General features: G+C 36.2%; 1 protein-coding gene across 17 annotated transcripts in view; it reads left to right on the plus strand.

Moving 5' to 3' along the window:
* Window positions 1-23,218, plus strand: part of TMCC1 (transmembrane and coiled-coil domain family 1) — a 390,104-nt gene that overhangs the window by 165,770 nt on the left and 201,116 nt on the right. For all 17 annotated transcript variants that reach the window (XM_077116458.1, XM_077116460.1, XM_077116461.1 and 14 more), the window contains 2 exons: window positions 1,315-1,370; window positions 4,857-5,547. In XM_077116458.1, the coding sequence (XP_076972573.1) occupies window positions 4,984-5,547 (564 nt within the window). In that variant the 5' untranslated portion in view covers window positions 1,315-1,370; window positions 4,857-4,983. The remainder of the gene's footprint in view (window positions 1-1,314; window positions 1,371-4,856; window positions 5,548-23,218) is intronic.

Genomic DNA, 23,218 nt, shown 5'->3' on the forward strand with positions numbered 1-23,218 from the left:
TATAGAGGGAGGGGAGGCACATGAAATTTGCTAAAAGCATCAGAAGTCTTTTAAGCTAAATTACGTGTACATGACATTTTATTGTTGTTGAAATAAGATGCAGAAGGATGAACTGGATGGTTATACTCGTAAGTAAAAATCCAGTTGATAACCATGAAGTATCAATGCCTATACCAAGATCTGTTTATTAGATGCTTTTTTAGCATTTCTCAAGGTGATCTGAGGAATTCTTTAGTACTTTTTTGAAATTCATTCCTTTCAATTTACCTTGTTATGACTTATTCCCAACCACATCTCTGGTCTCAGCTCTTATCACCTTTTTTTCAAGAGGATTCCAAGTCCCTTAAATAATCTCTTAGCTTCTAGTCTTTACTTCTTCCAGTGCATTTTACATACCCACAAGGCCCTATCTAGTCTTAATTCCCCTACTCAGAAATGTGTATCTGCCAGTACAGTATATGGCCTCTTTACTAGCCCGTGAATATGTAGTGTTTACTCTTCTTTCTGACTGGAAATCTTGGCCCCCATCTTTCTTTTCATTTATTCATCTTCTCATCCTCCAAGGCTCAGTTAAAGCCTCTTCAGTTTTCCTCAAACAAATCCAATCCTAATCGATCTTCTGATGGTAACTGCAGATTTCCTCACTCATTTTATCATTGTTCTGTTTTGTACTGTTTTCCTAAATTTCAAGTAGGTAGATCTTTTTTTTCCATCTTAGATTATGAGTTGTTCAAGGGCTTTACTGTTTAACACTGGGCACCTACCAGATTCTCAAAAAATACTCACCTAATTAAATTGTTTCCATAGTAATTGCCATCAGAAGCTAATTTTCCAGGAAATATGAATTTCAGTGCAACTTGGTTTTCAGTTGTACCTGATAGATATGGTTTTTGGAGTGCCCCTGAATATGAAATTGCAGATAGAAAATTAGAACCTACTTGAAAAATATTTGCTTATAAAATTGTTGTTTTCTTGTATTTGTATTTCATGCTATCTTAAGATTAAAAATAATGGAATGTCCATTCCTAATTCTGTATCATATATTCATTGCTACTTATGACGTGTGCCACTTAACCTTTTTAAAGTGCTGACAAGTTAATGTTCTTTTCTCCAAAGTATTCTTTCCTTGATTACAGTTTTTCTTCATAACATTTGTTAAAATTTAGAAAATACTGAAAACTACTAGGAAAAAATTACTTTTATCTTACCAAGCATTTGTTGTGTATTCTTTCAGTGTTTTTCTAGTTATCTGTAAGAGGTAAGTTACCACTCTCTAAGTTTCTTCCATTTTAATTCTTAATATTTGCTTTTCAGCTTCTCCTACAAGGACCCCTGTACATCTTAGAAGTATTTGAGGAAGAGTGATGAAGGCAAGTACCCAGTTCTTTATAGTTAGTGAAATTAACTTGGCTCATGACTAGACGAATAGCTTTGGTCACCACATCTATCAAAAAAAATTTTAAGCGTATTTTTTCCACTTATTACTGATATTAATACAGGGCAACTTTTTTCCTGTGTGTGAACTAATGGTATATTATGTCTTTGATGAAACTGTAGTAGATAATTAATTGTTGAAAATTCTGAGACTGTAACAAAATTAGCTGAAATGCCTGGTCTGTAGGTGGCTTCTTTTTTTATCCCCTCCTCCCTTTCACTCTTTCTCCCCCTTTTCCCTTTCTCCTATGTGTGCTTTCTTCCTTCCCCTTTTCTCCAGTTCTTCAGCTTTACATATAAGAAATTTACTTTTCAGAGAAGGTGACTAAATAAAAGAGAAGCCAACATTTCCTTTTTACTAAAGCACTTTTGGCTTGCAGTTGAACTTATTTGTGTTAAACCAGTAATCTTAATATAGTTATTTGGAGTTTTTTTTAATAAATGGAGCGACAGTTATTATTTATTTGAAATTTATTGTCTGAAGAAGAAAATAGCATAGTCCTGAAAAAAACTTTTGACATCATTGAATTATTTTAGTGTTTGCCTTCTTAACTGTTAGCAATTTTATACTGTTAATTATTACATCATTCCTGTTTTTGGTATTTTGGGAACGGCATTTGACCTTCCATAATATTTAACATATATTGAAAAGTAGCCTTAAAGATTTCCTTTCAATGTATAGAAATTTTTAGTAAATTTCAAAATTTTGGCTATTTTTCTTGTTTGTGCTGATATCACACCAATAATCTAGATGATAGCTACAGGTATTTAAGTGCCAGGATACATTTTATAGGTAATATGTAGGTAGATTGTTTTCAGAATTTTTATGTTACAATCTTATGCTTAAAGGTCAGTGTAGCTTTTATTTTTTTTTTTTTTTTAGGGCTTCATGCTTGGTGAGTATATAGTAGCTAGTATGATTAAGGGATGTCTTGTTTTTGGAAATTCTGGAGTTCATTATTATTCTGTTACTTGAGTTTTACAACTATGAAGACATCCTTTGCAAACCTTGTCCTGGAAATTGATACCCTATTTCTAGTTTTTTTCTAGGAATGCTCGCATTTCCTTGTAATCAGTCATCATGGAGGATTATTTGAAAATAAGTGATGAGAAATGCTAGTGAAATATCAATGAAGCTAACTACTAACATTTTAAGTGTATGATATTCTCCATTTTAAAAATGAGCAAACAGAAGCCACTTGATTTTCTTTTTCAATGCTTGAAGAAACAGATTTGCTGAGTAATAAATTCCTAATATCTTTGTAGTAATAGATCAAGTAGATTATTAACTAACCTTGACACCATTCCTTTATTCATGTTATCTTTTAATCTCATGGGATAAATTTTCGTTCCAACAGCAACAACACAGATCATATTATTCAGTAATACAGTACAAATAAGGAAGAAACAAACCCCTTCTTCACTATCACCCTGATGTTTTTACATCCTCTCATCTTCTCAGGGTCTAAATAGCCCAGTGCTGCAAGAGATCAGTTGATATACACTATTACTGGATTATCTTGATTACATAGCCCCTTTTCTCTGAGGAGCTCAGTGCTTTGCATAGTGGAAATAATTCAGTAACTGCTAGTATGCTAGACAGATTCATGAGGGAAGATAAGGATAATTAAATATATATGCGATAGGCAAAAGTTTTACCCTCATGGAGTCTCAGAAATTCTCCAATAGAGACCAAGGCAGTCATTAATAAAGATTAAGGGTTTCTTTCTTGGTTCTCCCAAAGGAAAAGAGAAAAACAAAACAAAAGCAATGCACAAATCAAAAAAAGGGAAAGAAACCACAGTGGATGGCAAGATTTCAGTGGGACCACAAAGGATTTGGGAGAAAGACAGTGAAATTTTCCATTCTTGGGGCTGCTCCTCACTTGCCTAGTTTGGAAACAAAGAATTCAGAAAGTAGAAAGGTAGTATTGAGAGACAGATATCTCTAACTCTGTTTCTTTGTTTATGTTCTTGAGTTATGAAGAAGCCAGGACATGGAGAAATAGGCATGAAAAAATGTGGACAGCAGTGCCATGATGCCAAGAACTGTGTGTTCATGAAATAGGGTAAAAAGGTCTTCTGAGAGTAGTCAGCAGGAAACAAATTAATTGATTCGCATTCCTGTTCCTTTTAACTCTGTAGCCTTGAACTGAACAGTGAACTCATATGCAGCAAATTTATGGCCTCACGGTTGTTACTTGGTGGCAAGGAGTCCTGTATCACTAGAATATAAGCACCATAATGTTTTTTTGATAGTGACTTGGGTTGTTCAAGGTATTTGGCAGTATAGGGATTTTTAAAGCCTACCAAACAAAAAGTTGAGGAAGAATATAAACGTAATGAACCACCTACACAATGTTTTGTCCCTTCTAGCAACTTCTGTACATTAATACAATTTGATTTGATATATTTGCAGAAATGCAAATAAAAAATTAATGCTTTCCTTTATAAAAAAATCTCACCCCATACCATCCCCTCTGTCTCTTCTTTACATGTGATCTCGATAATCATGGCAATTGGGCTACCCTTATATCTCTTAGTTTCATCTTCCTTTAAATTTTCTACATTTATTACTGCTTTGTGGTTGTTATTTGACCCTTCTTTTTCCATATTCTTCCATCATGCCCAGTTACTATGTTATTTCTCTGCTTTTGTGTTTGTGTGGATATATGGGAAGCTTCTGTTAGAGATGACACTACTGAGAGAAAGGGATTTCTGTGAATCCTCCTTCTTGATAGTTGGTACTGAATGACTCTAGTTTCTCTGAAAATTGATTTGTCTGGTCACTCATGGTACCAGAAAGGTCATTTCTGCTTCAGCAGAGAATTCAATTTTATTTCCCTTGTCTTCTCAAAAAAATCAAACCTGTTACTTCTAGTTACCAGTGAACTTGATGAATATGAATGGTAACAAGAAATACTTGCTTTCCATTAAAATACACATATAGTTAGGTCAGTATATCTACTTCTCACTATTATACTTTGAATTTACTTTTCCAGGTTTCAGCATATATATAATTAACAGTAGTTATGAATGAGAAGTATTAAATTGTCTCACTTAAGCTGAACGTATTGATGGTCTATTCTCTCTTTATTTCCCAAGCAGTGGCTGTTCTGTCACTTGCTGTTAGGTGTCCACTTCAAGATGGCTCCTCTAGTATTTAATTATTCATGTTATAACTTGTAGAGTGTTATTTTTTTAACACTGCAGTTTTCATTCCCTGTGTACTTGTTCCCTATTCTAGGAAAGCATCATTACCTAGTATTCTAGAAAAATGTATTTTAATCTTTTGATTAAAGATTGCTTAATGATAATATCTGCTTGTTTGGCTAGCAGCATGTTTTTCTTTGTTTTAACAATGGAGTTTTTGCATGAATTTATAATATAAAGTTCTTTTTTTTTTTTTTTAAACATAGCTAGGCATGAAGCCTCCGTCTCACAGCTGCACGTGTAGTCACTGTTGAAGCAAAGCAAATGCCTTCCTAATTTGACAGTCTTGGTGTGTTTAATCGCTTTGAGTTTGCAAATAAGTATATTAAATCTACTGATGGAGCCTTCAGGGAGTGAACAGTTATATGAGGACCCTGATCCTGGAGGCAAACCCCAAGATGCAGAGGCCAGAAAGCAGACAGAATCCGAACAAAAGTTGTCTAAAATGACCCACAATGCATTGGAGAACATTAATGTGATTGGCCAAGGCCTGAAGCATCTCTTTCAGCATCAGCGCAGGAGGTCATCAGTGTCTCCACATGATGTACAGCAAATCCAGGCAGAGCCAGAACCTGAAATGGATTTGGAAAGCCAGAATGCATGTGCTGAGATTGATGGTGTCTCCACCCACCCCACAGCTCTGAATCGAGTTCTGCAGCAGATCCGAGTGCCACCCAAGATGAAGAGAGGGACCAGCTTGCATAGCAGGCGGGGCAAGCCAGAAGCCCCAAAGGGAAGTCCCCAAATCAATAGGAGATCTGGCCAGGAGATGGCAGCTGTTATGCAGTCAGGCCGGCCCAGGTCTTCATCCACTACAGATGCTCCTACCAGCTCAGCTATGATGGAAATTGCTTGTGCTGCTGCTGCATGTGTGCCAGGAGAGGAGGCAGCTACAGAGCGGGTAAGCCTTTGGGTTTTCTTTTTCTGCTAATCTACTGTTCTCTGTATCTAGGAATCTCCAATATTTTCTTTAGGTACTTGAAAGGAGATATCTCAGCAGGTACCTCAAAGTTGTGGTAAAAGATAGTTTCCCCTTTTGTAACTAAATGGAATGAATAGTAGTAATAATTCTAGGTAATGAATAATTGCTTATTCCTGTTTTGTTTCTAACATATTGCTATATTTTGTTCTACTCTTTTGCTAATATTTAAGTTTGCTTTTTGTACTCTTTATGTACTAAAATTCTCAGATTTTGGTAGAGGAACAAAGAAGTTTTTGTTATTGTTATTTTTATTTCTGTTTTACATGTGGAAATGGCTTTCTTACCTTAATGAAAATGGTGAGCAAAATTCTATAATCTGTTTTATCTATGCTTATCATGGGGATATACTAAATTGCGTATAATTTTCATACATACTACATCATCAGCATTCAGTATAGCTTTTGCTTTTCATACTAGAGCATCAACAGTATTATAATTTGCTATTAATGAACACTTTTTAAGAACTCTATCTGCATGGGAGAACTAGGGGAAAGTCCTCCCATATAACTCTTGCTTTACCTCTCAGTTTTGGTTGAGACCTGGGCAAACTGAAAAGTCCGTGCCCTGTTTCATGCCCTGTCTCAAGGGGCCACATCTTCCCAGCTTTAGCTTATTGTTTTAATAGAGGATTGTGGGCCCAGTCATGTTAGAGCTTCTGATTTTTCAAGAAAAACTGGAAATTTAGATGAAAGATAATCGTGATATTTTACAGGTTTTGTAAGTTAAACAGAACACATTTGTGGACCAGGTCTGGCCTTGTAAGTCACCATCTAGCTATTGTTCTGCTTTACTTTTATTTATTCCCTAAGGCTTTTATGATCATTGAATCACTTTTGTTCTTTGTCAGCTTCTGGCATAGTTAAGTTTATTTAATTAGATATTAACTTGCCTAGAAATGTAAATATTGAATCTCTAGTACCTCTAAACCTTCTTAAATTTGACATTAAGGACAAACTATTAATGCACAGTAAATCACTCTAAGAAATTAAATCTGTCAGAATAGTGATGTAAATTAAAATTTTTAAAGTCTAAATGTGTGAAAGTAACATATATTATGTGCACAGCAGTTTTCTTTGAAGGCGATAAGTTTTTTATTTGCTTCTTTAAAATCCTGGGTTATATTCCTTTTGTGAAGTCTAACAGTGAGAAAGTAGCATATATTATATGCACAACAGTTTTCTTTGAAGGCGATAAGTTTTTTGTTTCTTATAAGTCTTGAGTTATATTCCCTTTGTGAAGAATACATTGCTAGATCCTAAGTACTGTAGTTGCCTTCATAATTGGGATCAAATATTCAGTTACTCATAAAGTTAGTTAAAGTAGATTATCAAGAAGTGATATGTTTTGAATATACTTCGAATATTTTTTTAAAACTTAAAACCAAGACCTTACATTTTTAAAAATATAAATATGGATATACTGATTAGAATTCTGAGCCTTTCTTACATAAATTACACTCACATTGCATGGACTGTAATTTATAGTTTTAATTTCTATAAAGTAGAGTAATAATCTGTTGTCACTATGAAGCAGTATGAAGCAAAATCTTTGATTTTAATACTCTCTTGAAATACCTTACCCACTTTAATTTTTTTTGAACAATTTGCTTTTATTGACTCTTTCTAGAGCACTTTACTTGGTTTTCATAGAAACAACAATCCCTTTTATACTGGTTATGACTGACTTGTTATTTGGTATTTAGTTAAATTATGCAATTATAATTGGCATAACTAATAAACTGGTGTGAGAGCAAGAATTATGTGTAAATACTAGCCAGGAGCCTTGATTATGTCTTTCAGGGAAAATGGAGGGTGTACAATAATATATAACACATAGGTTAAGTGACGATTAGTCTGGAGAGCTTCCACTTTGCCTTATCTTAGTATTTGAGATGGTTTCAAATTCTAAATATTGGCCCTCCTCTTTTTGTGTGTGTGTGTGTATACGCACACGCATACACACACATCTTTCTAAACTAAAAATTCTGCTGATGAATATGTTTTAGTGATAAATGTTTATGTGCATTGATATTTCTGTCCTGCGTAAGTTAATGGCATTCTTGTAGACTTGTGCACAAACACAGCCTTAAGACAGAATGTTCTGTTGATTTTTCAGTGTATTCATGTTGAAAGCCACCTGCTTTTGCCTTAGCCATCTGCCACATAACCAGTCCAGTTTTTAAAGGAGATTCTTGACATTTAAGCTAGGTTCCTTTTTTGTTTAAATTCAGATTTGGTAAATATTTGTTTGTGCCTATTATGTGCAAAGCATGGCTTTGACCTAAAGATGGAAATGTTGAACATGGGGATTTTATCTTCCCTCTCTTTTCAGATTTGCTGACTTGAGTCTTTTTCCCACAGAAAATCTTATTAACACATCCAGTCTGCTATAATATTTGTGATGTAAATTTTTCATCTCTCAAAGGAAATATATATATATAATTAGTAAATGTAAGCCATATATACTTTGTTACATCATTTAAAGGATCTTAGAATTCAATTGACAGTTTAAGCAAAATATTTTGAATTTGAAAGAAACCTTTGTTCGGTGAAAAAGACTGAAAAACAAGAAAAACATTTACAACTGCCATTATTTTGATGTTTTTGTAATATGTTATTTACATATGAAAAATATATAGAAGAATTTACATGTATCTTTAAAATCAATCTTATTAAATGAACAATATTGTAGTCCTTTTTGATTAAAATACTATTGAGGGTATTTTCCCATATCTATTCATATTCTTTAAGTATAGGTTTTTACTGATGCATAGTATTACAACAGATGACTGCAATAATTTGTGTTAACATTTTTATATATTGAGTGGGATAATATGAAAGTATTTAAATTTCTATTATAATTTATTTTACCTTAAAAGTATACTTTTAAAAAAATTGAGAGATACTTAGGAGTCCCTGGTGGTATCTAGTGCTAGTGATGATAATGAGAGCTAACATTTATTGTATGTTTATTATGTGGCAGGCACTGTTTTAAAACCCTTTATGTTTTTTTTCATTAATTGTAATGTAGCCATATCTTGAATGTATTTTCTCCTTTTTACAGATGAGATAGCAGAGGCATAGGCAAGTTAAGTGTGCCCATGGCTTCACAATTAATATACTTTACGACGAAAGTGTTTAAGAACTGAACTTGTTACTCTAGGCTGTTCATTTTTTTATTAGATATTTTTTAGTAAATACTGTGGGTCAGGCACTATCTGACTTCCAAGACTGCTTTTATCCAATATTCCATACTGTCCCTGCATTCTTACATATTGGACATTGATCTACGTAATTGAGAGATATAAAAAAAAGTACAGTGACTTAATGGGCTTTTCTTTCTGTAGTTTAAAATGTTTATGTCTTTTGTATTTTATATTAGGATAGAAACATTCAGCTAATGACATTTGATTTATGAAAGTTCAGGGTTAGTATTTTTATAGAAGATAGTCTTTTTCAGATGCCTTTGTAACATTAAAAATGGCTACATCATGAGATTGTTCATCTCATACTTACAGTTTACCTGTGAAGTTCTCCAGGTTATCCCTGAAAAAGTTATGATCCTAGAATCATAGTCGAGTTGGAGATATGGCAAAAATATAAGGCAGTGTCTATATGGTAACTGGTACTGAAAAGTTGAAAAGAAAAAACTCATTTTAAGTTCAAGTGAATAAAAAGCTTAGAGAAGGGAGGTGGATGTTTCTAGTTGGGTCTATTTTTTTTTTTCCTATTTTTTTCTAGGGTCTTGTAAGAGAAACAGGATTTAAATAGATATGTGAGTACATTGGGGTGGGAGAAGGGCTATTTCAGGTAGGGGAATGACTGTGAGCAAGGAAAATAAAACTTACTGGTGGGATAGTATGATGCTTATTAGTTCTGTTTCCCTAGAAAACCCTGACTAATACAGTAGCTACTGTAACTTACTTAGAGTGGCCAAATAAACATGCGTGTTAGCTCCCTCAGATACTTTTTGGAATGAGGTAGGGTATAAATTTGTCTCTCCCTTTCATTTTGTCATCCATTCAACATATTTGATCAAACTTATGAGTGCCTGTTGTATGCAATACATTCTGGAAAATGCTATGGTGAATATAAAGTTCCATAACTTGATCACAACTCTTAAGCAGTCTGAGAGATGACAGTAGTTTGTATCAAGAAAATGACAGTGAAAGTGAAGAGGAGAGAATGACATAAAGGCAGAAATTGTGTTTTATTTATATTTGAATTTCTCATGTCTAATGCTTATGCCCTTAGCTTGTTTGTCCACGACTAATGAGCAATTAGCAAATAGATATAGGGGAGCAAGGGTTGAAGTGTGGAAGTTGGGAGACTAGGAGTCTGCTGTAGATGCTAGGCAAGAAATTATCGTGGCTGAAACCAGGGCATTAGCCTTAAACAGAGCCTTTAGGTGAGCAGTTGGAGAGATAAAAGCAAGAGAAATAACTATAAACAGGTTGAAAGATTATGAAGGTCTTAATTATGAAAGATTATGAAGGAAAGGGGCAGTTCATTAGCAGTATCTGACACCAAGAAAGGGGGTCTCTTTGAAGAGAAGGATAATGAAGCTTGATACAGATTTTATACAAAAGCATAAAGCATCTTAGAAAAACTACTGAATTATTACAACAGGAGGCATGATGAAAAAATGCACCTTCAAGAGATGGCTATTGAATACGTATTTTCCTGACAGATTAAAGAGAGACCATGATTTGAAGGAACGGTAAGATCCATAGTGACTGAGAGATTAAGTATACATTTCATAGTAAACTGAGATTGAGTAAATGTTTTGAAATTTCAATGTAATATACAAATGTGTAACAGTATTAGGATAGTGTTAGTGTTTAAAGATAAAGTAATAATATCAAGGGGAGAAAGGGACAATAGAATTAGGCCTGCAGATTCGGAATAGTTTCACTTGGTTTGGTTCCTTCGAGTTTTTGCATATAATTGTTTTATGGTTAGTCAGATTTTTAACCTCTAAGATTATTTGTGACATCATGAAGTCATATTTTCACCCTCAAGTGCAAGAGTGGAAAAATGATTGTTTCATTAAAATTTGAGTATAATAGAATACAGTTAAAAAAAAAAAAGAGTTCTGATCCTAGATTTGCCATTTACTAGCTGAATGTCTTTAGGCAATTCACTTAACTATCTGATCTTCTGTCAGTTATGTTCTTTGATTCTATGATGTATAGATATCAGTGGAATCTGAAAAATTGTACAGATAGAAGGGTAAACTTGTTTAAGTGTAATGAAAGCTTTAATGGTGATATCTCCTTTTTCACGCTCTTTTATATCCTTTATAGAAAACAGTGGAATCAGAAATGTTAATCTCCAATGTTTGTTAGTTTGTTCATGCATTTTATATTTTTTTAACTTTTTTTAATTGTATAATGTAACATATATACAAAGCAAAGAAAGAAAAAATAAATAATTTTCAAAACACTCCTCAACAAGTAGTTATAGGACAGATCCCAGAGTTTGTCATGGGCCACCATACCATCATCTCAGATTTTTCCTTCTAGTCTAGCTACCCTAAAACATTGGAGGCTAGAAGAAGCATATATATTTTTTATCATCATTTTTTTTCTTTTTTGTGAAAAATAACATATGTACAAAAAAGCAATAAATTTCAAAGCATAACAATTAGTTGTAGAACAGATTTCAGAGTTTTGCAGGGGCCACAACTCCACAACTTTTAGCTAAAAAAGCTGTAGCTGCTTTAAGATACTGGAGACCAAAGAAGTTTCAGTACAGTGACTCAGCAATCATACTCGTTTGTTAAACCCCACCTTCTCTGTACAACTTCACCATCACCTTTGATCCTTCTTGCACTCTTCAGGGGCATTTGGGCTATGCCCATTCTAACTTTTTCATGTTGGGAGGACTATCAGTAAAAAGGGGTAGAAAGAAGGAACTAAGTTCCAGAATCCATCTGCCAGTACTTTTTGATTATCTGCTCAACACATTCTGGAATATATCCAGGCATTACACTAAACTATAGAGGATCAAAGGCCCTCATTTTTATTCTGGGCTCCTTGTGCGTCATCTTTTTAAATGAGCCATTTGGACAGGTTGAGCCAGACCATGTACCATAGAAAACTTAGACTCTGGACAAAATAAATCCCGCTTCCCCTGGTCTCAAAGAGTAGGTGAGGCTTTAAAATATAGACAATGTCTTCCTTACTTCTGTGTTCTGAATTACCTTAATTCTGACCTGATTGGCTTTATTTTTATCTCTGCATACCAGGTTATACATATATAAGAACAGTCTCTCAAAATCCAGAAATAATAATTACGACTCTGGTCTTAATCCATTCTGCCAATTTGTATCTTTTAATTGGTAAGTTTAATTCATTAACATTCAGAGTTATTACTGAAAAGGCATTTCTTGAATCCACCATCTTATCCTTTGTATTTTGTTTGTCAGACCTATGCTTTTACCACTTTCTCTTTTTATCCTTTAAGTTACCCTTACTGGTACTCTTCAATTCTGTGCCCTCCTCCAGACCTTCTCCTTTTTTTTTTTTCCAGCAGTTAGAACTCCCTTTAGTGTTTCTTGTAGAACTGATCTCTTGTTGACAGATTCTTTCAGGATTTGTTTGTCTGTGAAAATTGTAATCTCTCCATCAGTTTTGAAGGACAGTTTGGCTGGGTACAGAATTCTTGGCTGGAAGTCTTTCTCTTTCAGAATCTTAAATATGTCATACCACTGCCTTCTCGCCTCCATAGTGCTGATTGAGTAGTCTAAATTTATGTGGTTTCCCATGTATGTGGTAGGTTGTTTTTCTTTTGCTGCTTTCAAGGTTTTCAGCTTCTTTTCAACATTTGACAGGCTGATTAGTATGTGTCTTGGGGAAGGCATATTTAGATTTATTCTATTTGGAGGTCATTGGGCTTATTTGATTTGCATATTCATGTCTTTATAAGGGTGGGGAAGCTTTCTCCCATTATATTGTCCACTAATCTTCCTAGCCCTTTTCTCTTCTCATCTCCTTCTGGAACACCGATGATTCTTATATTTGTGTGCTTTGTTTTGTCCATCGTTTCCAGATCCAGTTCAAATTTTTCTACCTTTTTTACCGTTTGCTGTTTTGAGTGTTAAAAATCAGTTGTCCTGTCTTCTAGTTGGCTTATTCTTTCTTCTGCCTCTTCAAATTTGCTGTTGTGTATCTCGAGTATGTTTTTTATTTGGTCTGCGACATCTTTAATCTCTGTGATATTTGCTATTTTTCTATTTATTCTTTCAAATTCCTCTTTATGCTCTTCTAGTGTCTTCTTAATCACCTTTATGTCATTAGCCATCCCATTAATTTTATTTAGTAGAGTTTTTTTTTTTTTTAAATGGTCAGAACATTTAATAGACATTCACTAAGGTGTTCACAAATGGCTAATAAGCATAGGAAAATATGCTGAACTTGATTAGGCATTAGAGAATTACAAATTTAAACCAAAATGAGATAACAGTACCCCACTATAATGGCGCTAATTCGTTCCATAAGAAGTTAAGTATAGGATTGCCATCTGATCCTGCAGTCTTGCTACTAGTTATATACTCAGAAGAACTGAAAGCAGGGACACAAATAGGCACCCGCACACCGATGTCCACGGACGCACCATTCACAACTGCCAATGGATAGAGGCCCACGAGCCCACTGACTGTGGGGTATACATACAATGGGACACTGTGGGGCCACAGAAAGGAATGAAGTTGTGAGGCACTCAGTGAGATGAATGAGCCTTGAGGACATCATGCGAGTGAAATGAGCCAGAAACAAAAGGACAAACACTGCATGGTCTAATATGAACTAACTGTCATGAGCAAACTATAAGAATTAAATTCAAGAGCATAGGTGACCAGGAGATAGAAAGTGGACAGAGATTGGGCAACCAGTGATCAAGGAGTACAGAATGTTCAGTAAGGTTCACTGTCCTGTTGCACAGTCTGTATCCCTTCAGCTCCAATTACCTGTTATCTTACCCTGTTTCCAACTCCTGCTGGTCTCTGTTACCAATGATATATTCCAAGCTGATTCTCGAATGTCAGTTCACATCAGTGGGACCATACAGTATTTGTCCTCCAGTCCCCGGCTAGACTCACTCAGCATAATGTTCCCCAGATCCATCCATGTTATTACATGCTTCATAAGTTTAGTCTGTCTTAAAGCTGCATAATATTCCATCGTAGGTATACGCCACAGTTTGTTTAGCCACTTGTCTGTTGATGGACATTTTGGCTGTTTCCATCTCTTTGCAATTGTAGATAATGCTGCCACAAACACCGGTGTGCAAATGTCCGTCCGTGTCCCTGCCCTCAAGTCCCCCGAGTAGATACCCAGCAGTGGTATTGCTGGGTCGTAATCCATTCTGCCATTCTATGTCTTTTGATTGGGAAATTCAGTCCATTAACTTTTAGTGTTATTACTGTTTGGATAATATTTTCCTCTACCATTTTGGCTTTTGTATTATATATATCATAACTGATTTTCCTTCTTTCTACACTTTACTCCATACATCTCTCTTCTGTATTTTCATATCTGACTCTAGTGCTCCCTTTAGTATTTCTTGCAGAGCTGGTCTCTTGGTCACAAATTCTCTCAGTGACTTTTTGTCTATAAATGTTTTAATTTCTCCTTCATTTTTGAAGGACAATTTTGCTGGATATAGGAGTCTTGGTTGGCAGTTTTTCTCTTTTAGTAATTTAAATATATCATCCCACTGTCTTCTAGCTTCCATGGTTTCTGCTGAGAAATCTACACATAGTCTTATTGGGTTTCCCTTGTATGTGACAGATTGTTTTTCTCTTGCTGCTTTCAAGATCCTCTCTTTCTCTTTGACCTCTGACATTCTAACTAGTAAGTGTCTTGGAGAACGCCTATTTGGGTCTATTCTCTTTGGGGTGCGCTGCACTTCTTGGATCTGTAATTTTAGGTCTTTCATAAGAGTTGGGAAGTTTTCAGTGATAATTTCTTCCATTAGTTTTTCTCCTCCTTTTCCCTTCTCTTCTCCTTCTGGGACACCCACAACACGTATATTTGTGCGCTTCATATTGTCATTCAGTTCCCTGATCCCCTGCTCAAGTTTTTCCATTCTTTTCCCTATAGTTTCTGTTTCTTTTTGGGATTCAGATGTTCCATCCTCCAGTTCACTAATTGTAGCTTCTGTCTCTTTCGATCTACCATTGTAGGTATCCATTGTTTTTTCCATTTTTTCTTCTTTGTCCTTCACTCCCATAAGTTCTGTGATTTGTTTTTTCAGATTTTCTATTTCTTCTTTTTGTTCAGCCCATGTCTTCTTCATGTCCTCCCTCAATTTATTGATTTGGTTTTTGAAGAGTTTTTCCATTTCTGTTCGTATATTCAGCATTAGTTGTCTCAGCTCCTGTATCTCATTTGAACTATTGGTTTGTTCCTTTGACTGGGCCATATCTTCAATTTTCCGAGCGTCATCCATTATTTTCTGCTGGTGTGTGGGCATTTGATCAGATTTCCCTGGGTGTGGGACCCGGCTGGTTGAAAGGTTTTTCTGTGAAATCTCTGGGCTCTGTTTTTCTTTTCCTGCCCAGTAGGTGGCGCTCGTGGCACTCGTCTGTCTGTGGGGCCCACCAGTAAAAGATGCTGTGGCTCCTTTAACTTGCCAATCCGAATCTTGCAGTCGGCCCGGGAAACCGCGTGGAGGGGGGGGTCGCCGGCCGCGGCTTGGGGGAATCCCAGTCCAAATTGCCCAGCTGGCCCGAGACGCCAAGCGTGGTGGGAGGGCCCCGCTATCCAACGTTCCCAGTCAGACCGGGGAGCCACGTGCGTGGAGGGGACCCCAGTCGCCAGCCGCCCTGGCCAGGAAAACGCGTGCCCCTCGGGTATCTCACTGCAGCGGATTCTCCCTGCCCTTTCAGCCCTTCCAGAATGGGGTATGCTGTCTTTTTGGTCTCTGTCGTGGCTCCGGGAGCTGTTTCGTATTGTTTCTGTTTCTTTAGTTGCTTTTCTGGAGGAGGAACTAAGACCCGCGCGTCTTACTAAGCCGCCATCTTCTCCGGAAGTCCTATTTAGTAGAGTTTTATGAACATCTTTGATTAGTTGTTCCAAAGACTGTCTCCTCTGGTGTTTTAATTTGGTCATTAGGCTGGGCTGTATCTGTCTGCATCATGATATGCTTAATGATCTTCTTATGTCTTTGTGGCATGTAAATATCTTGATTGATTTACTTTGGAAGTTGATTTCCTTCAGTAGTCTAAAACTTTGTATTTGTGGGGTAGATGTGGAGAAGGATGTGGGGCGCAGGGCAGCGCATAACAGTACAGTGATGCATTACAACACAGGTTCGGGCACAGGTTGGGGACACTGTTCTGGTTCCTCTGAGCCTGGAGTGCATGTCGCGAGGTTGTAGAGTTGCAGTGTGGGGGCCGTGGGTATGTGGTACGGCTCAGGCAGATCTTGGAGCACAGAAGCAGGGTGCAGCATGGGGGACACAGAGGTAGAGCATTCCTTGTCCTGGTCTCCCCATCTGTGCACTCCTGCAGGCTCAGCCTTCTGTTTGGAAAAGGGCATATTAGACTCTTTGCACCAGCTGGACAGTCTCCAATTCTCCATGTCTCAGTTCTTCAGCTTTTGTAACCAGGGCCTCCCTTTGTGGTGTAGAAGACCCTCCCGGGTCACTTACACCCTGGAATCACTGTCTCACTCACTTTCACATTCCTTCTCTAACTGTTCCTTAGAGCAGGATTGAACTCAGCCTATCCTATTCCACTATCTTCCTAGAACCCTCTATTCTGCAATCTTCCTGGAACCCTGGGTCCAAGCCCTTTTGTAGTATTTTGTGCTGTCCAACTCAAAAATCCTTAGGTTTTTTTTGTTTTTTTCCCTGTCAGTCCCGCCCCCTCTCTGCTGTGGCAAAAGCTCCTAGTTATTCCGGGTTTCTCTGTGCTGGGGGCCTGTTTTCAGTAGTCAGAATTTGTTAATTAATTCCACAAGTGGAGCTTTGTTGAGTTTAACCCTTGTTACTAATAATGTCTGTTTCCTTTCCCCTTGGGGAACCAACCTGCTGTGCCCAAGGGCTAGGGGCACTGGCCTCCGTGGCTTGGGGGACTTACAGTTCTGGATGGGGTCAGCTGGTCCAGCTTGTCCAGACTGGTATATGCCATGTGTCTGGTTACTGATGTGGCCCCAGCATTTGTTCTGTACTGTTCCTGGCTATTTATTTACTAGCTGCTATGGAGGGCAAACTAAATTCCACACCTCACTAAATTGCCATCTTGCCCCTGTCCTCCATTCATACATCCTTTGATTAAATTTTTATCGAGTTTTTGACCTAGCATTGCTTTAGATTAGGGATCTTGTTTGGAGAGGGCCAGAAAGCTAATATTTTTGGCGTTGCAGTTATTCAACTCTATAGCCATAGTATGAAGGCAACCATAAACAACATGCAAATGAATGTTCATGTCTGGGTTTGGCTATGGTGGATGGAATCTGGACTGTAGCCCATACTTTGCCAACCCCTGCTATAGGGGCTAAGCATATATGAGCAAATAAAACAGATAAAAATCTTTTCCCCCAGAGAGTAAGTATGGTAAGGAGAAATGAAGAAAGCATATAAGTAAAAAATACAATATGACAGTTGTGAAGGAAGATAAGGAGTTCTAGGGCAGGAAGTTTTCAGTAGAGTGGTCTGGAAAGACCTCACTGAGGGGGTGATACATGAGCAAAATCCTGAAGGGTGTTAAGGAGTAAAGCATTCAGAAATCTGAAGAAGGGGCATCTTTATATCCACCACAGCATTTTTCAGATTGTTTTACACATAATAGGCACTCATAAGTTTTATCAAATATCTTGAATGGATGATGAGATGAAAAGGAGAGACAAATTTATACCCTAACTCATTCCAAAAAGTTTCTGAGGGAGCTGGCATGCCAGGCAGATGGAAGAGTAAGTGGAAAGATCTCAGAGGCCTTCTCTATAAAGAAATTTTACTGCAAAATTGTTTTTTCTTAGCATTGTTAAGGTGAGAAGATGATAATGAAAATCAAGGCCATAAAGCATAGCCTTTTGTCTGAATGTGCCTAATGAGTAATGAGCAATATTTGAAACAGTTCTTACTAGTGAGAATTTGAGCTAAACACATTATTATTTTTATTTTTTTAAATATTTTTATCGACAAATTTTCAAGCACATACTATACCTGGTGTACAATCAGTGGCTCACAGTATCATCGTATAGTTGTGTATTCATCACCATGAACATTTTTTAGAACATTTGTATCACTCCAGAAAAAAGAAAAAATTCATACCTCCCATGCTCCTTACCCTTCCCTCTTATTGAATACTAGTACTTCCATCTTTCCAATTTACTTTACCCCATATCCCACTATTATTTTTTTTATCCTTTTTTTTTCTCATCTGTCCAAACCCTGGATAAAAGGAGCCATAGACACAAGGTTTTCACAATCACACAGTCACATTGTAAAATTTATATCTTTATACAGTCATCTTCAAGAGTTAAGGCTATTGGAACACAGTTCAACAGTTTCAGGTACTTCCTTCCAATAACTCCAAGATTCCATAAACTAAAAAGGAGTATCTGTATAATGCATAAGAATAATCTTCAAGATTAATTCTCAACTCTGTTTGAAATCTCTTAGCCACTGAAACTTTATTTTGTCTCATTTCTCTCTTCCCTCTTTTGGTCAAGAAGGCTTTCTCAGTCCCTTGATGCTGGGTCCCGGCACCTACAAGGAGTTCTGTCCCATATTGCCAGGGAGATTTACACCCCTGGGAGTCATGTCCCATGTGTTGGGGAGAGTAGTGAGTTCCCCTGGCAGGTTGGCTTAGAGAGGCCACATCTGAGCAACAAAAGATGTTTTCTGGGGGTGATTCTTAGGCCTAATTTTAAGTAGATTTAGCCTATCTTTTGCAGCAATCAGTTTCATAGGACAAACCCCAAGATTGAGGGCTTGGCCCATTAATATTGTTGTCCCCACTACTTGCTGGAATATCGGTAATTCTCCAAATGGGGAAGTTGAATATTTTCTCCTTTCTCCCCAGTCCCCCAAGAGGACTTTGCTAATACTTCTTTATTACTCCCCAAATTACTTTGGGATATATCGGGGCATCATACTAACCTGGGCAAACGAACACAATCTCCTGGCCTATTCAAGATTCCATGTACCCATGGTGTTCAACTAAACTTACCTTAGAAGTTAAATTAGGTAATGAGCTACCCAAAATATAAATTTTGCTCCAAATAAACATTTCTTCCTTTGGTCTCACACAGAAGTTGAAGCTCTAAAATTTGAACGTAAATGCACCATTGAAATTTCTGTTGCTTGGTCTCCATGGTACTAGTTTCATCTCATGTTAAGTTACTGATTCTAAGAAGTAGTTTCAGGTTGCCCTTTCTCCCAAAGTGTTTTTGTTCTTTCTCACATTCTATGTAGGCGCATATATGATTAAGCATATTTATACTATTAGATACATTTCTAAATAGATGCGTCTTAGTTGTCTTTTTCATTAAATGGATCACTTCTTTACAACAGAGCCTTTTATTCCACCACCAAGTATCTCTTAAGTATTCCAAAATTTGGAGACTAGTACCATGAGAGAGAGGAGAGATGCGTATTAATCATGTTATACAGCCTTAGCTCTCAAAGACTCTGAAGTTTTGATGGGAGGGTGGTCAAGATTTACATAAATGGCAATTAAAGAAACTGTGATATAACTAAGCCTCAAAGTCAGGAACCAGAAGCCTTTGGTTTTAGTTTTGTTTTTGTTATTAAATATCAGTGTGACCTTAAACAAATTAGAGTCTCTAGGTTTCATTTCCTTCATTTTCAATATGAGGGCATTGCATCAAATAATAGTTACTGTTACTACTAATTTGAAAATACCATAGATTAAACTTGTACTTCCCAGTGTTTTTTTTCATGTCACACAGAAAATTAAGTATTTTGTACAGCACACCAGAGTAAATTGATAAGTTGTTCACCACTGAGACAGTTAATTTAGCCACCCTTGGCCCTGAAGTGCTAAGATGATTAATATACACAGCACTCTTATAACGATAATAACATGTTACAGAAAGTAAGGGCAGTAGAATTTCAGAGAAGAGAGAACTAAGTATGGGTTAGATTTATTATTACAAGGGCTTAATAGAGAACATGCTCCCTGGAGAATATCTTCAGAATATGAAGCCCAGTCGGTATAGATCTTCTACATCGTCATGCAACACAATGCTTGCAGATCCCAAGTTTCAAAATAATTGAGATGTGTTTTAAAAACAAACACCAACCCTAATTGTGAGTTTCTGAGAGCTAGAGCCATGCATTAAGTATCTTTATATCCCCCATAAGAACCTAGGTCCTAATCATAATCTGTATCAAGACTAAGACCTTTAGGAAAAGTAATAAAAGTAATGGGGTTCGAAAGTATATGATTATCTATTGGTTTAGCAATATGAATGTGAAACTAAAACCTTTTTATATGATTGGAAATGGGGAGTCCTCACTGTATATTTTTGAAAGGGGGAAGTTGCACACTGAAAATATCAGATTATTTTTTGAATAGTCACATTCAAGATGGAATAAAATAGGAAAAACAAATCAACTGAGGCATCAGGGAACTCAGCTAAGAAGTTACTGTCATATAATATAGACAGGCAGTTCATCCAATTTAGAAGTAACATTTGATCATTTCCCTGGGAAAAGTCATATTGAATTTTAGTGTTAGAAGTGGTTGTAGAATCCAAGGCTAGCTCAAAGGGTCTGTTCAGCCAAAATCTACTTGAAATATTGTGTATACTATTCTACTATTGTATTGTTCTACATAATGAAATAATACAGATAAATGCTTTTGAAATACCCCTTATTATATAAAACATTAACAATGAGTATGTAGATTTTGTTTGCCTTAAATTCTGGTTTAAAAGTAAGCTTAATTATAGAGAAATGAGAAGGTAGATTCAAACTTCGGAGTTTCTGGAAGGAAAGTTTGAGGTTAGTGATTCTGGTTCAATTTTAAGTCTAATTTTGCTTCAAGTCTCACTATTTCCTGCTTATAAGTGGATTCAGGAAAAGCAGTATGTCTGCATTAGGCTGCAGTTAAGGACTTATTTTGATGGACAGAAAGAAAGGGAATGTTTTTGAAGTTCCTGACTATATATGGAAGACAGAGAAAAGGGTTTGAAGAAGATGTATGTGTTCAAATGAAAGGGAAATTTCTAAGATTGAATTAGTTGAGAGCTTCAGCAAAACCAAAAAACTGTTCTCCCAAAGGGAAAGAAATGAGACGGTGCAAAGAATACTTCTTATTGCTGACCACGAGGTGGTGCCTCTGGGCCAGTACCGGGAGGTGGCAGTGAGGAAAAGACTGACAGTCCTCCTGGCAGGACATTGATAAATAAAGGGGTATGGTCATTAGCTTCTGAACTACATTAAGCAAAGTGACTATGATATAGTGGTCAAAAGTCCTCTTTTTAGAAGGTGTAAGTATTTTGGAGGTATAAATATTGAACTGAATTTATAACCATGGAAATGAAGTAGACCACAGAAAAGTAGGTAGGATTTAATGACAGTGTTAGGAAAAAAAAAAATTAAAGCTCCACAGTATTGCTTGGGAGGACTAGTAAGATAATAGTGACCATTTTTTCACTGAACAGTTGAAAAACAAAGGTATCTATTTTATATGTATTTATATATATTTACTGTATATATTGTATATAATGTCAAGGGAATGTCTTATAGGCAGTCATTTTTGAATGTGACTATTCAAAAAATAATCTGATATTTTCAGTGTGCAACTTCCCCCTTTCAAAAATATACAGTGAGGACTCCCCATTTCCAAATGGGAAAAGTGGGAACAATCAGAGATGGAGTTTTTTTGGTTGTTCTCTATTAAAGGCATTTTATAGTGCAAAACTCCAGAGCAGGTAACTTTTAAGTATATCTGTTGAGCTTCTTTCTGTTGACTATAACTCTAAAGACCAGAATGTATGTTATGTGCTGTCATTCCCCCCACATCCCCCTGTTTCCTGTTTTTGTAGTGGCCCCCCAAATATTTCAGTTCTCGTTAATGATCTTAGGTAGACATTTAATATTATTGTTCTAAGAGTGAAATTGAGGGTATAGGTACAGTGTTCGATAAATTTGTTATGCAAGGTAGGAATGCACAATAAATGTACCAGGGCTCAAGAAATGCATAGGAATGCTTTTTTTTTTCTTTTCATTTTAATCTGAACTACATTCCTTTTGTCCAGAAGCAGCAGCTCTTATGTTGAAGTCTCAACATAATACAAAGTAGAATTCACTCTCAAAATTTAATCTCCTTTTCCTTTACATTACATAATAGTTGTAGGCTTTAGAGGCCTTGAATCTTAGAAGTGGCGAATGAGAATTTTAGCATCCAAAGTCCGCTGCTCTTTTCTTTATCTAGAACACTGATACAAGGTCTTTCCTTGTGACTCTTAGCCCCCAAATACTCTTAGAAAGATAGAGGTGGGGCAGGGGACAGAGACACTGAGTTCATGTGTTATATAAAGCCATTACTAGAGCAAATTGGTTTTTCTTCAGGGATCATAGTACAACATTTTATCTCAAGAAAGATAGGCAACTTTGGCAAGTTAGTATAATGCTGGGCTTAGTAAATATTTGTTAAAAATTGATTTATTTTGCTGGTGTATCATCATGACTTATGATCCTATTGGTCAATAGAAGATTAGATTTCACTTTTGAATGTTCATACTTCAGGGTTACAAAACATTAGCTAGTGTCTTTCATTTTATAGCTAGATATATAAAAAAATCTTTTTCCCAAATAGAATCATTTTAAATATATGAAAGAAGGTTTTTTAAAAATTAATCTTATAGCAAGTCTTTTTGTAAAAAGAATTAGCAAGGATTTATTGATTTTATATACTAGAAAAATATATATACCTCCAGCCATAAATGAAATAAAATATTTATTAAGAACTGACAAGTACATTTTATTTTATCATAGTAGCATCTTACCAGGATGAGGAATCATGGCTCAGATTTCAGAATTGTAATAATGAGGAAGCTAAGAATTAAAAAACCTTGGGTTGCAAGATGAATTCCTTGTAACCCAGATGATTTTCAGCCAATAGATCATTGATTGTTGCCAAGTACCAGCAAAGACTTGTAGTTTGTTAACCCCTGGAGAGAATCCTAATTGAATTCCTCATTTTACAGGTCCAGAGATATTAAAACTTGCTTGAGTTTATACATTAAGAACGATACGGGGACCAAACCTCTGGGATCCCTCTGATTCGGTGGTAGCATACTTTACTCTGTTGTCACTGTCAGAGAAATGAAGAATACCAATTCTGTAAAACAGGGAACAAGAAGAGAGAAAAATAAACTTTTTCCTCTTTTCTAATTTTGGCTACCAGATCACCTTGTTTGAATGAAGGCAGAAATCTGAGGGCAACAACAAAAGCTGTTTTTGATACTTCCCTGTTTGGTTTCTTATGTTACTACATTTTAAAACTCTAGTCATCATTTTTAGATACGAAGCAGTAAGAATAAAATGCTTGTAATGATTCCCTAGTGTTATTTTAATACAGTTCATCATGAAAAAGCTTATTTTTCTCT

Source organism: Tamandua tetradactyla, chromosome 9, assembly GCF_023851605.1.
Source record: "Tamandua tetradactyla isolate mTamTet1 chromosome 9, mTamTet1.pri, whole genome shotgun sequence".
In the NCBI taxonomy this organism is placed as follows: domain Eukaryota; kingdom Metazoa; phylum Chordata; class Mammalia; order Pilosa; family Myrmecophagidae; genus Tamandua; species Tamandua tetradactyla.